The sequence below is a fragment of the Bufo gargarizans genome, chromosome 10 (genome assembly GCF_014858855.1).
Source record: "Bufo gargarizans isolate SCDJY-AF-19 chromosome 10, ASM1485885v1, whole genome shotgun sequence".
Classification (NCBI taxonomy): Eukaryota; Metazoa; Chordata; class Amphibia; order Anura; family Bufonidae; genus Bufo; species Bufo gargarizans.
In genome coordinates, this window is record NC_058089.1 from 43,599,705 (window position 1) to 43,613,590 (window position 13,886).

General features: G+C 41.8%; 1 protein-coding gene across 1 annotated transcript in view; it reads left to right on the forward strand.

Annotated features, from left to right (window-relative positions):
- PLCB3 (phospholipase C beta 3) overlaps positions 1–13,886 on the forward strand; it is a 145,556-nt gene that overhangs the window by 91,642 nt on the left and 40,028 nt on the right. The window contains exons 9-17 of the mRNA XM_044270209.1: positions 853–1,019; positions 1,100–1,246; positions 1,972–2,129; positions 2,208–2,290; positions 4,546–4,630; positions 5,160–5,343; positions 6,534–6,638; positions 7,334–7,398; positions 7,493–7,589. Coding sequence (XP_044126144.1) covers positions 853–1,019; positions 1,100–1,246; positions 1,972–2,129; positions 2,208–2,290; positions 4,546–4,630; positions 5,160–5,343; positions 6,534–6,638; positions 7,334–7,398; positions 7,493–7,589 — 1,091 coding nt within the window. The remainder of the gene's footprint in view (positions 1–852; positions 1,020–1,099; positions 1,247–1,971; positions 2,130–2,207; positions 2,291–4,545; positions 4,631–5,159; positions 5,344–6,533; positions 6,639–7,333; positions 7,399–7,492; positions 7,590–13,886) is intronic.

Sequence of the window (13,886 nt, forward strand, 5' to 3'; positions counted from 1 at the left end):
TATTGCTGGCTTGTGTGTGATATAGGCTTTACAATACCTGGTACATGCTAAATGTGGTAGAAGTGAGCTGCTGTTTTATGCAAATTACTTTAGACCGTGCTTGTAAAGTGGCATGCAACCTGTGACCAAAAATCAATCAGGTTTGGATTTTTTGCCTCTGTTGTTCCAAGTGTCGCAACACAACCCCTTTCATAAACAAAGTAGCGGTTCCAGCACTCGGGTCTTGGAAAAAACCATAGATTCTTTTATTTCAAATATCTTTAAAAAATAAATCCAAAATGGTACACAGCGGCACATCTCCCCACAGCAGTCAACGCGTTTCCGACTGTACTCAGTCCTTGTTCATGACATAACACCACTGTCATAGCCATTAATTACGATGTCACAGTGCAACATTGCGATCTGCATGTCGAACAACCAAAGGCACAGTCCAGTCCTAACCTTAGACTTTCTTTTTGGCACGTTAGAGGTATCACCTTGATACAAAGCGGAAGGCACTTGTTATTTCAATAGAGGGATGAGATATGACCTGTGAAAATGGACGCTTGTTCTCTCTCAATGACAGACATCAGTTGACTGATGGCAGTCCACATGTGTATTAGATATTCACTGGATCCTCCAACATAAATCTACAGTCTATGATGAGCTTCATTCCTCTCTTACATACACAGCTCTATTCAATCATTAGTGTCACATTATACAGAAAATTGTCAAGAATTGTTCAATTTTTCTTATATTGGTTGTAAATTAGAGTTTTTTTTATTTCAGTAACAAATTTCTTGTTTTCTAGTTTTACATTATAGTCTTTGTAGGTAAACCTTCAGTAAATTTTCTATATCATTTCATACCCAGTGGAGCTAAAGGGAAGCCATATTTAAATCTTGAACAGCTGATGGATTTCATAAACCAAAAGCAACGAGATCCAAGACTCAATGAAATCCTTTTCCCACCTCTAAAGCGGGACCAGGTGCGCCAACTCATTGAGAAATATGAGCCCAACAAACAGTTTTTAGAGAGGGGTAAGTATGAAAATTGGGGGTGATACCATGGCTCACGGGTTGTCCAAAAATCAACCTAATAAACAATCTCTTTGTTACAGACCAGATGTCCATGGAAGGCTTCAGTCGCTTTCTTGCTGGAGATGAGAACAGTATTGTGCCACCAGAGGCCCTAGATCTAAGTGACGACATGACCCAACCCCTCACCAGTTACTTTATCAACTCCTCTCACAACACCTACCTCACCGGTATGCTACTCATGGAAGGGACACTTGCATGGTTATCGTTATTCTGTTTTTTACTCTACTAGCCTTCTGATTTTATAAATATATTGAATAAAGCAAATACATGTCAAAGTGATTATTATAAAAATGCTTGTTCCCGATTACTGCCCTATGTAAATGATTACCTGAGCAAAATGCTAGTTTGTCGGCTAAGCCAATTGCTTATGCAGCATAAGAAAGTATTGTTTGGTGGCAGCACATGGCTTTATGTACACAGGGATATGTAATGATCATGGTAGCAAGCATTCATATTCATATAGCCGCGATGATCGCTGCATGTAAATGCAGAATATTGAGACAATTATTGGGAACAAACCTTCCTAGAAATGCTTGTTCCTGATAATTGCCCTGTGAACAAATGAGGTAAACACTTGTTTATCGGGTGAGCCGTTGTTTTATGCAGCACAAAAAGTCCTCATTTGTCGGCAGAGCATAGCCTTGTGTAAAGGGTGAGTGCAGCTGACAAACAATGAGTCTGTATGGGGATGAACAACTGCAATAGCGAACATTCCTTCCCATACAGTGAGAATGATTGTAAAGGCAGCTGAATGAGCAGACAATGATTGAGAATGAATGTTTTTTTGTTCCAAATGATTGCCCTGAGTATTGGGTCATTTAAAATAAAATACATGGGACACCTCACCTTCTCATGTGATCATACTTTTTCTATGTCCTAACCCCTTGTGCAGCTGGGCAGCTGACTGGGAACTCCTCAGTGGAGATGTACAGGCAAGTGCTGCTCACAGGGTGCCGCTGTATTGAGTTGGACTGTTGGAAAGGACGCCCCCAAGATGAAGAACCCTTTATTACTCACGGATTTACTATGACCACCGAGATACCATTCAAGGTACTTAAAGTAATAGCTCCATCTTGTTTTTATTGTATCATAATTCCGTACGTTTCTTATTGTCTTATTATATTACAGGAAGTAATTGAAGCAATTGCAGAAAGTGCCTTCAAAACTTCCCAATTCCCAGTTATTTTATCCTTTGAAAACCATGTTGATTCGTAAGTGTACTTTTTATTTTGAACAGGCGGTCTGTTGGAAAATGTTGGTGTCCATCATGTGGCAGATACGTTTTTGCATGCATTCTGTTTTTCTGTTCCTATGAACTAAAGAACTGTATTCCCAGTGGATCTGTGATCTAAGCTTTAGTCTTATTTGTCAAATGCAGATTTTGAGGAAAATGACTTGGTGATTAAGGGTGTCATTTATTAAGACCGGCGTTTTAGACCCCGGTCTTAATATCCCTATAGCTGGCGAAGGATCACCGCCGCTTCTAAATGTAAGACAGCTTCCTAGCTGCCTTACCTTAAAGGGGTTATCCCATCTTAGAGTCTGTAACAAGAGGATCTGCAATCGGCTCACCCACCGAAGTAAAGATGAAATAGGTGCACACCCCTCTGGCTCACCCACAGCCCGTGTAGATATCAAAAATTTATGTGTGGGGGGGCACTCAATTATCAGGGCCACATGGACCATCAATCGCAGTATAAAAATGAATGTCCAGCAGTGGCCAGGATGAAATGTCCTGTGTTTCAACCGTGCTCATCTGTTCATATAATGAATAAATACCGTTCCTCAACATGGAAGGGGCATTTTGTTGGCCCCGAAACGAGTTTGGTAAAGAAGGACAGTAAACGAATTTACACTCCACTTATGCGGCTCGAATATAGGGATGATTAAGAACTATTCCACATACGAAGTACATTTATACACATGTAAATTGCGCAATATATAATATCTCTGGATGAAAGTATTGAATAGAGACATACATGTTGAAGAACGGTATTTATTCATTATATGAACAGATGAGCACAGTTGAAACACAGGACATTTCATCCTAGCCACTGCTGGACATTCATTTTTATACTGCGACTTGGATGCTGCTGGTTCTTCTATCTTGTTACACATAGGATTGCTGCTCATCTATTGCTATCTATGCTGCTATTTCCATTGCTGCTGATATATTGCTGCTAACTTATATTTATTATTTTTCATTGCTGCTTGAATATTGCTGCTGATTCATATTTGTTGGTTATTTTATATTGTTCCTACTCATATTTATTATCTCATATTGCTGCTGATTCGTATCTATTGGTGGTTATTTTTTAATTTAAATTTTTTGAATTTATCTTCATTCCAATTTTATTGTGTGGCGTCTTATGTCTATAGTATATTAAATATTTTTATTAACTTTTATCTGTTTTGATTGATGGTCCATGTGGCCCTGATAATTGAGTGCCCCACCACACATTACTTTAATTTTTGTTATCCCATCTTAGACAACGGGGGCATATCCTCTGGGATCCGCACCTACAAGGAGAACGGAGCGGAGAAAGTTGAGGAGGGCGCACTGCCGAAAATAGCCGATCAATTAATTGGAATTAATGGGAGCGGTGCGCTCCCATTCACTTCAATGGGAGATGCAGGAAGCTGCGCCTGGTGATGGATGGACCCCGGGAAACCCGGGGTCCTCCAGCCAAAACTCTCCCCCGGCTCCGTTCTCCTTGTAGGTGCGGGTCCCAGAGGTGGGACCCGCACCTATCAGACAATAGGGACATATCCTAGCAATATGGCCCCATTGTCTAAGTTGGGAGAACCCCTTTAAGACCATTTTCTACGCTTAAACCAGGCTTACAAAATGGTAAACGAGACCCCCCCCCCCCCACGCCATAACCATTTTTTTAGACCTGGCGTGAGCGGGGAGAAGTTGCAGAGTGCAGCGCAAAGGACCTTTGCACCACAATCTGCACCAGAAATACGCCTAATATAAGCAGTAGTAAACGACCCCCTAGGTGTCCAGACTAAAGTTGGTAACCTTGGTTGCAGCAATGGAAACTGTTGCCTGCCCATAGCAATAAACTTGTTCCATCATAACTAATCTTCAGCACTTTAAGAGACTGTTCACATGTGGCAGTTTTGTTGCAAAAATGTCCATGCCTCTGAATGGGGTTGTTTCTGCAGGATGTGTGTGCAGAAATATCTAAAACAAATCAGCTGCATATGACTATACCATCTTTAGTACTGAAATGTATATGGTCAATGAAAAGTATGATGGAGGACAAGAACTCGGCGTGAACACACCCCGAGATACCTGGACTGGTATAGATAGCAGGAGCTCCTGATTGATAGTGGATATCTCTGATACTAAACTTTAATACTACATTTTTATTATTTCTACTCGGCCTCTCTTTTTTCCCCCCCTTTTCACAGTTTGTTTCTGAAATCAATAACTTGCCTCTTCCATCTTTTTTTGTAGAACAAAGCAACAAGCGAAAATGGCCGAGTATTGTAGGAACATCTTTGGAGACGCCCTCTTAATAGAACCTCTGGAAAAATATCCTGTAAGGGGACAGGTTATCCTCTTCACACAATAAAGCATACTCATACTGTGCATCTCATTTACTGCTATGGGGGTCCACCATTACTTTTTTTTTTTCCCTTTTCACTTATAAAATCCATATCTTCCATTCCTTTACTTATTGATTTTGGGCTGTCAATAGTCATGCTTTATATTTACAGAAGCAATGTTACGTATGGCAATAATGCAAAGCTAATACATAATAAAGCCATGTGGCCTACTGCTGAATACTGAACTATCATAGCCCTATACAGTTTTTATTGGGCAGTGTGATGCGCTTTCAATGAGCACAAATCAACTTGTTGTATAGTCGATCCATGCTTGTTCTGGACAACCACCGGGCCCATGGAAAAGGGCTTTAAGACCGGTACAATGTCATAGGTTTCATCGGCTAGAAAGGTTACGAGTTGTTGGATCTATGCCATCTGCTTATCTGACCATGCGCCAGTCCATCTGTTGCATCTGTCGTTATTTCTACTGCTTTCTTCTCATTTCTCTGTTCCTTTCCTTAGATTCAGCCAGGGGTGCCTCTTCCAAGCCCCCAAGAACTCTTGGGTAAGATCCTAGTGAAGAACAAAAAGAGGCACAGAGTGGGGGGGAAAGGCTCTTCTGAGGGCAGTGTGAAAAGAAGAGTCAGTGAGCAGCCGTCTAACACTTACAGTGATTCCTCCAGTGTGTGCGAGTCACCTGCTACAGGTAGGAAACTGAACTTATGTCTCATTGCTGCAGTTGTCTAAAATGCTTAAAGGGATTCATCTTTCCTTTCGTGATAAACATCAGAAAACAGTAGGTAAAATGTAACGTGTGTTGCTCCTAACAGAGGTCAGTACAGACCACCTTGCAGCCCGTGTACTCTCCATAACTTTGGCGCATCCAGCGCCAGTTCTAATTGGAAGAAAGCTTCCTAGCTGTCGTACATTTACCTTTTTCTACTCCTAAACCAGGCTTAGAAAATGATGAATAAGACGGGCCTGCCGGCTCTTCCCACACCATGCCCACAATTTTAGACATGGGGTGAGTGGGGAGAAGTTGCAGAGGCCATCTGCTCCTGAAATATGCCTAATGTAGGCATATTTCAGTATAACTGACCAGTTTTCTGGCTTACAAAAGAATTGTTGTGCAAGCCACATTTTGCCCAAAAATTTGCACATTTTTCCCTTTTTACATTGTGCTTGACACTAATCAAAAAGCTTGAGCCAAACAAATTTAAAGGGTTGTCCAGGATTTTGATCTTGACAGTCTGTCCTGGGGAAAGACCATCAGTACCCTATCAGCCAGGATCCCATACCCCACAGTGCTGCCAACCAGAATTGTCATTATAGCTCCAGCAACAGAGCTACACTGTTTCATCGGTGGGAGAAGCCGTGCCGTTACCACTACACAATAGATGGAGCTGTGTTGTTGCCACACTGGAGCGACAAATAAACTGCTGATTGGTGCGGGTCCAGGGTGTTAGACCCCTGCTATTCTGATATTGATAGACTATACTGAGGATATGCCTTAAGTATCAAAATCCTGAATAACCCTTGTATTACTTCTGCCAGAAAACCAACATAAAGTACACTCTAAGCCCGCTGATGTAGATTTCCGTTTCTGCTGCACAGACCTACACGAGATACACAAGTGTAATATCCATCAAATTTTCACCCAATATGTTAATTTTGTACTAATTAATTCATTGTACACAGTGCTTTAATTCTGTGTAGGCAGTAGGCGTTTATTTAGTTATAGGATGTAAAATGGATGAGATATTCAGAGAATTTGTACTTTTAATTATGATGTGTGAATTTCCTCTACCATACAGCATAAAGAACTGTAGTTCTGTGTTTTTGTAAGTCCAGTATGACCAAATTATACATTTATTTGTATTCCTGCTCTGGCTGCAGGTGCACTGGCCTCCGACGCAGCTGATGTCTCTTTAACGCTTTCCAACGGTGATGAGAAAATTGAGGAGAGGATTCCTAAGTGTGCAGAACCACGCAAGTCTATAGGTGAAATTAATATTCTGTATAACTATGTCAACCTATATTAAAGCGATTGTTCAAGTGACAGAAAGCTTCAAAATTCTGTAAAAATTTAAAAATTATACTTTCCTCACTGAAACCCTAGCTATTACTTACTGGTCCCCCACCAGTCTTCTAGTGTCTTTCAACAGACAGGAAGTGAACACAGAGACAATTGTTGGCCACAGCAGAAACCTGCCTCAGCTAGTGGTAAGAGACATTAGAAAGTAAAGACAGGTGGGACACCAGAAAGTGTCAGAACTGGAGCAGCGGAGATCAGTGAGGTGTGATATATATTTTTTTTTTAACGCATTTGGAAGTTTTTACAAATAATTTTTATCACCCGGTCCTGCTGCTTTCTGTCGTAGAATGCAGTGGTGACCTGCTCCCCTTGCATCATGAGAACTAGTCATGTGAACCAAGGGGAGCAGGTCTCTGCGGCGGCCTGTGATTGGCTGCAGTGGTCACGTGACCCTCCGTTGACGGATGTCGATATCAGCTCTGCAGGGAGAGCCAGCCTAGGAGCGATTAGAAACCAAATTCAGAAGGCGGGGACCAGGCAGGTAACTAGGGAACCACCATGAGTTGGCCACTGTGGCAGGTCTGTGATAGTCTTGGATAACCCCTATAATGTAAAATGAATTATATTTATCTTCACTATACTTTTTTGTCATGCTCTTTAGACCGTGATGCTTATAGTGAAGAGGAAGAAGATGAAGAACCCACTGACCCCAAAAAGTCTGATGAGGTAAAACTGTGACAAATAAAGGATTCCACATGACTTGTGTCTACTTTATTATTATTCTATGGTTGATGTTTGACTGTTGCCCTTTAATTTCCAGGGAACAGCAAGTAGTGAAGTCAGTGCCACAGAAGAAATGTCCAATCTTGTTAACTACGTGGAACCTGTTAAGTTCAAGTCATTTGATGTTGCCAACAGTGAGTAGCCTACTGGCTTAGAGAAGTAGCTGAGATATCTGGTGGTGGGTTATAGCTAAAAATTATTGAAAAGGAAAAGCAGTATGTAGCTTGTTAATATATTCACGCATTTGTTTGAGTATGGGATCCACGAAAATAGTACTCTAGTCCACATATATCCAGGATTGCCTGAAAATATTTTGCTACAGTTCATTTGCAAAGTCTTCAGACCCTTTCCCTTTTTTTGACATTTTGTTATGTGAAGTATTCAAGTTTTCCCCATCATTCTGCACTTGATACCCCATAATGTAAAAAGTGAAAAAAATACTGTATATTAGAAATATTTGCAAATTTATTAAAAAGGAAAAACTAAAATTGTGCACTGATATAAGTATTCAGACCCTTTGCTATGACACTTAACATTTAGTTCCAGCCTCCCATTTCTGTAGATCGTGTTTGAGATGTTTCTGCACCTTGATTGGCGTCCTCCTGTGGTAAATTCAGTTGATTAGACATGATTTGGAAAGTCACACCCCTGTCTTTATACAGTAAGGTCTCTCAGCTGACAATGCATATCAGAGCAAAAACCAAGCCAGGAGGATAGAACTGCCTGTAGAGCATAGAGACATGATCGTGTAGAGGCAAAGATCTGGAGAATGGTACAGAAAAATCTCTGCTCCACTGAAAGCTCTCAAGGGCATAGTGGCCTCCATAATTCTTAAGTGGAAGACATTTTGAACAACCAGGACTCCAGGAAACCAGGCACTACTCATGACCTGCCTAATACCATCCCTACAGTGAAGCATGGTGATGGCAGCATCATGCTGTGGGTGTGTTTTTCAGCGTCTGGGATAGGGAGACTGGTCAGGGTTGAGTGAAAGCTGAATTGCACAAAGTACAGAGATATTCTTAATGGAAATCTGATCCAGAATGCTCTGGACCTCAGAGGGAGCCAAAGGTCTACCTTCCAAACAGACAGTGAGCCTAAGCACACAGCCAAGACAACACAGCAGTGGCTTGGGGACAACTTTGTGAATGTCCTTGAGAGGCCCAGCCAGAGCCCTGACTTGAACCCAATCGAACATCTCTGGAGAGATATGAATATATCTGTCCACCGACGGGTTCCATCTAACCTAACAGAGTTTGAATGGATCTGCAGAAAAAAATTGCGAAAAATCTCCCAATCTAGGTGTACAAACTTTGTGGCATCATACCTAAGAAGACTGGAGGCTGTAATCGCTGCCAGAGGGGCTTCAACTAAGTCCTGAGTAAAGGGTCTAAATACTTATGTCAATGCAAGATTTCCTTTTCAATAAATTAGCAAAGATTTCGAACATTCTGTTTTTATTTTGTCATTATGAGGAGTTGAGTGCAGAATGATTGGAGGGAAATTTGATTTTTTATTTTATTTTAGCATAAGGCCGCAACATAACATAATGAGAAGGTGTCTGAACAATTTACTAATGCACTGTAAATCAATATGTAAATATGTTAAACAAACAATCATGTATACCAACTCCCTTACAAACTAGGAAGAGGGAGAGAGGCAATTTATTTTTTCTGTATCTGCCTTTGTTTTTTTTTAAATGAAATGGGATGTCCAGCCTAATCAAAAAAAATAACTGAGCCAGCAGGATCGTGTTAAAAAAACACTTATCTTTTAAAGTGCCCTCTGTTCCAGTGCTGCAGTCTTCGTCAGACCAGAAGAACTGCTGCAGCCTCTCGCTGACCTCATGTCACTAGCAGGCTATGTGGCTGTAGTGGTCTCGTGACCAAGTACATGTCCCAGTCTGATACATGCAGCGAGCCTTTAAGGAGCTGGAGCGAAGGATGGGAGTTGTACTGGCTCTGACTGTAGGATGTGTCAGTGGTTTCCCTCAAGCCATTGCTCCCTAGGACCAGTGCAGCAAGAGAAGCGTGCACCCAATATTCCCTTGGGGCACTCCCTTTAGTAAGGGCTCCTTCCCGATGGTAGTTTGGGGTGCCCTTGATGTTGGTGGTTGTATGGGTGCCCTGCAGCAGATGTAGTAGTGCAATTGCTATTGTATAGTGTGGTAGGAGTCGGGAAAACAGGCCAGAGGTAGAAGAATAAACATCTAATTTTACTTGAGTGCAAGATAGGAGTTTTAGTACATCCAACAATAATCTGTACACAGAAAATTCTTTTCCCAGATAGTAAGATATGGAGGCTGGCAAAGTGACGTATAATGGTACTCTTGGTATGCTATCTTGCTAAAGTCTCTCTCTCTAGAATCTCTGGCTGGTAACTGTAATCTGGCAACTATGGCTGTAGTGTCCACTGTGGGATAAAGGTCTTTAGAAACACATCTGGCGAGGATGTGGTTAAGTGTGATGGATGTCTTAACTATAATCCTTCACAAGCAGGAAAGTCTGGTTAGCTGTAGTCACAGGTTGCGTAGCTGGCTTCTATGCTTTTGCCATGCATATTCCAAGTTCTTCTTTCTTTCTCTCTTTCTGGCTTTTACGGAAGCAGTAACTTTCATAAATATTGGTTAGTCTCTGAGGAGAAGGAGCATATGGACTTGCTTCTTTTCTCTTCAATCACTCGAATAGACTTCCACTGTAGACAGGAATTAAGACCAGCCCACTCCTGCCAAGAGTGGAGGAACAGGTACCCTGTTCCTGCCAACCATACCATGTCATGCTGGTTGTACATAACATTACATTACAAACTATTTACAGATGCCCCCGGGAGTACTGGGGTACTGCACACAGAACACTGGGAGTTGTGCACTGGAACAGATGGTGCTTTGAAATGTGAGTGGGTCAACCCCTTTTAACCCCTTAGTGACCACCCATACGTGTTTTCACAGCGGCACTTCAGCCCAAGTTAGCGATAAAATCAATCACTGTAGCTCCGTGCCCGCAGCTACCGGAGGTAGCTGAGGGCTCGGGGTAGTTATCAGAGACCGTGACAAGTGGTCTCTGATCACGTGATCGCCGTTATATCTTCTCATGTAAGAGAGGAGGGAGAAATTCTCTGGTGCAGCGATCGGGTCCCCCAGCGCTTCAGGTCCTAAGCTGGGTTCCGATCCTCGCCCCCTACCCCCCTTACCCGCAAGGAAGATGGCGGCGGCCCGGCGCATGCGCAGACTGTAAGCCGGCTGCCGCCACTCACAGTAAGGTCTCTCTCCTCAGGAGAGGAGAGAGAAGTTCAAATTATGCCCCGATCGGGTCCCCCCAGCACCCAATGGGCCTCAGATGTGTTTAAAGGGAACCTGTCACCAGTTTTATGGTGTCTTAACTAAGGGCAACATAAATAAGTGACCGATTCTCTTAGCAAAATGCTGGGTCACTTTCTTTAATTGACCCAGTCAATCTGCCAACATCTTGTATTGAAAAGCTCCAGCTGATAATGATGAGTCCTGAATATTCATGAGCTCCTGACTCTCCCCGCCCACCTGCTGCTGAGTGACAGTTATTTTCCATGTGAATCAGCAGCAGGTGGGCAGGGGAGTGGCTATAGCTCTGAATTAAATATACGCTGGACTCACTGACATCACGCTGGACTCAAATCAGCTCATTAGCATGTGGCATCTTTGTGTATATATTATGAGGTAACCATCTGTCACACCAGTAAGTGAATACATCTAAGGCACTTTTTAGTAGTTAATGATTTGTATATAATTAGTTAGATTATAATCAAATATCCACATGAGAGGTTCCCTTTAAATAAAGTTATTAGCCCCTCCCCCCATCTAATAAAAAAATATTTAAAAAATGGCGCAGAAATGCGCACTGGTTACTGTGCTGAAGATCTGCCTTCAGCACAGTAACCATCAGGGACCAATAATAATGGTCCCTGATCATGTGGTCTCCATGATAAACCTATCGTGGAGATCACATCCATTATATTTACAAAACAGAGCAAGGACAGGGGCTGCGCTTCTCTCTCCCCGCAGACTTCTGTCCTGGCTTTGTGATTACATACCGTGAAAAGAAAAAAGAAAAAAAATCTAATTATAAACTGTCCGTCAGTAACTGGCGAGTACTGTCCACTCAACCCCTGTGTTTGCAGAAGTTATGTCCCGTAACCGCTATGAAGTCCTAATGCGGTTCATGCATTTTTCTGACAATTCCCAGGTCCCCCTCAGAATTGACCCAACCTTCGTCCGCCTAAATAAATTGAGACCCCTTATTTCCCTCCTTACAGATTTATTCTTGAAATTATATATCCCTAGTTTTAAAGGCCGCTTTTCCTTCTGTCAATATATTCCCTCCAAGCGTGCCAGATATGGGGTAAAAATGTATAAGGTGTGCGAGAGCAGGACAGGCTACACCTGTGGTCTATTTATGAGGGCAGAGACTCCCAGGCTGCCCCGAAAACATTGGAACATCAGGCAAAATTGTGTGGGATTTATTGGCGTCATTTCTGCACAAAGGGTACCATGTGTACACAGATAATTTTCATACCAGTATACCCCTTTATAAACCCCTCCATGCTGCAAACACAGGGACTTGTGGGACAGTCTGCAAAAATAGAGTTGGATACCCACAACCGCTGGTCTCCAAACGTTTGGAGAAAGGAACATCCTTCGTCCTCGCAAGTGACCAGCTGCTTGCTGTGAAGTGGAAGGACAGGAAGGATGTCTACATGCTGACCACCTTGCATGCAGACACCACAGTGGCAGTTAGGGAGAGGGGGGCTACGGCGGACAAGCACAAACTGGTCTGTGTGACAGACTACAATAAATTTATGGGAGGTGTAGACCTCTCGGACCAGGCGCTTCATCCCTACCTGGTGAAGCGAAAAAACAGGGCCTGGTATAAAAAGGTAGCACTCTACCTCATCCAGACTGCTACCTACAATAGTTTTATTTTATTTAAAAAGTCCCAGGGAAACCTCAACTTCCTCGAGTACCAGGAGAAGGTGGTTGAGAGTCTCCTGTTTGAGTCCCCCGCACCAGGGCAAGCCTTCGAATCGGAGGACATTTGAAGGCTTTCAGAACACCATTTCCCTCATGCCGTCCCTGCTACTGCCAGCAAAACTTATCCACAGAAAAGATGCCGGGTGTGTAGCAAACATGGAAGGAGGAGGGACACCCGGATTTACTGCTCCAGTTGCCCATCACAACCAGGCCTCTGTAATTACCCCTGCTTTGAAACGTACCATACGGTTGCGAATTATAATTTTTATTTAATACCAAAAAAATGCTTTGCATTAATTTCTACAAAAAACTAGGGGGTCTAAATGCTCACTACACCCCTAGATGAATACCTTAGGGGGTCTAGTATTCAAAATGGGGTCCATTATGGGGGTTTTCTATTGTTTTGGCAGCTCAACACCATTAAAAGTGTGCAATGGGGCCTGAACCATTTTCAAGCAAATTTTGTGTTCTGAAAACAACTGGGTGTTCCTGCCGTTTGTCAAGACATAAGATTAGGGCCACAATGGGGGTATTTCTGAAGACAGGAGAAACGAGGTTATACATTTTGGAGTGTACATCTTCATTTTCATGTGCTCTGTGGAAAAGAAAATCTGTGTTTAAATTGACACTTTTGTGTAAAAAATGAAAATTACATTTTTTTTCACCTTCTTAGCATTAATTTCTTTAAAAAACTAGTGGGTCAAAAACTCATTACACCCATAGATAAATACGTTAAGGGGCCTAGTTTTTAAAATGGGTTCACTTTTGGGGGTTCTATTATTCTGACACTTATAAACCTCTGCAAACTTGGCTTGTTGCAGGAAAAAAATATGTACTTCAAAAATTTTAAAATTTATGTTAAAATGTTAAGTCTCCTAAATAAAAGTGCAGCCAAAATAAAGTAAAGATGTGGAAATATATTTCTGATAAAAATATTGAATAGTATTTATGTATGTATATGAAATATTGCAGTTGCAAATAGGAAAATGTGCCAATTTTTAAAAATGTTCATACATTTTCACTTTTTAATAAAGATACGCATATTTTATCGGTAGAATTTTACCACCTAAGTAAAGTACAATATGTGACGAGAAAACAACGTCAGAATTACTTTGATGTGCAAAACGTTACAAACTTATTCTAAGCTAAAATGACACATGTCAGATTTCCAAAATTTGGCTTGGTCATTAAGGCCCAAACAGGCTTGGTCACTAGTCACTAAGGGGTTAAAACATCGATAAAAAGAAAGCAGCAGTAAAGATCATCTGGTTGGGGAAATAAAGCCTACATGAGACTGTTTTTAGGTTATTTAAATTTTACTCATTTTCAAAAGATTCAAAATAGTGAACGCATTAGCAAACACATTTCCATTTTCCATTCTCAAGCAAAGCTGTATTTGGAGGAATTCTGTTTATACCGTTTCTTTGCT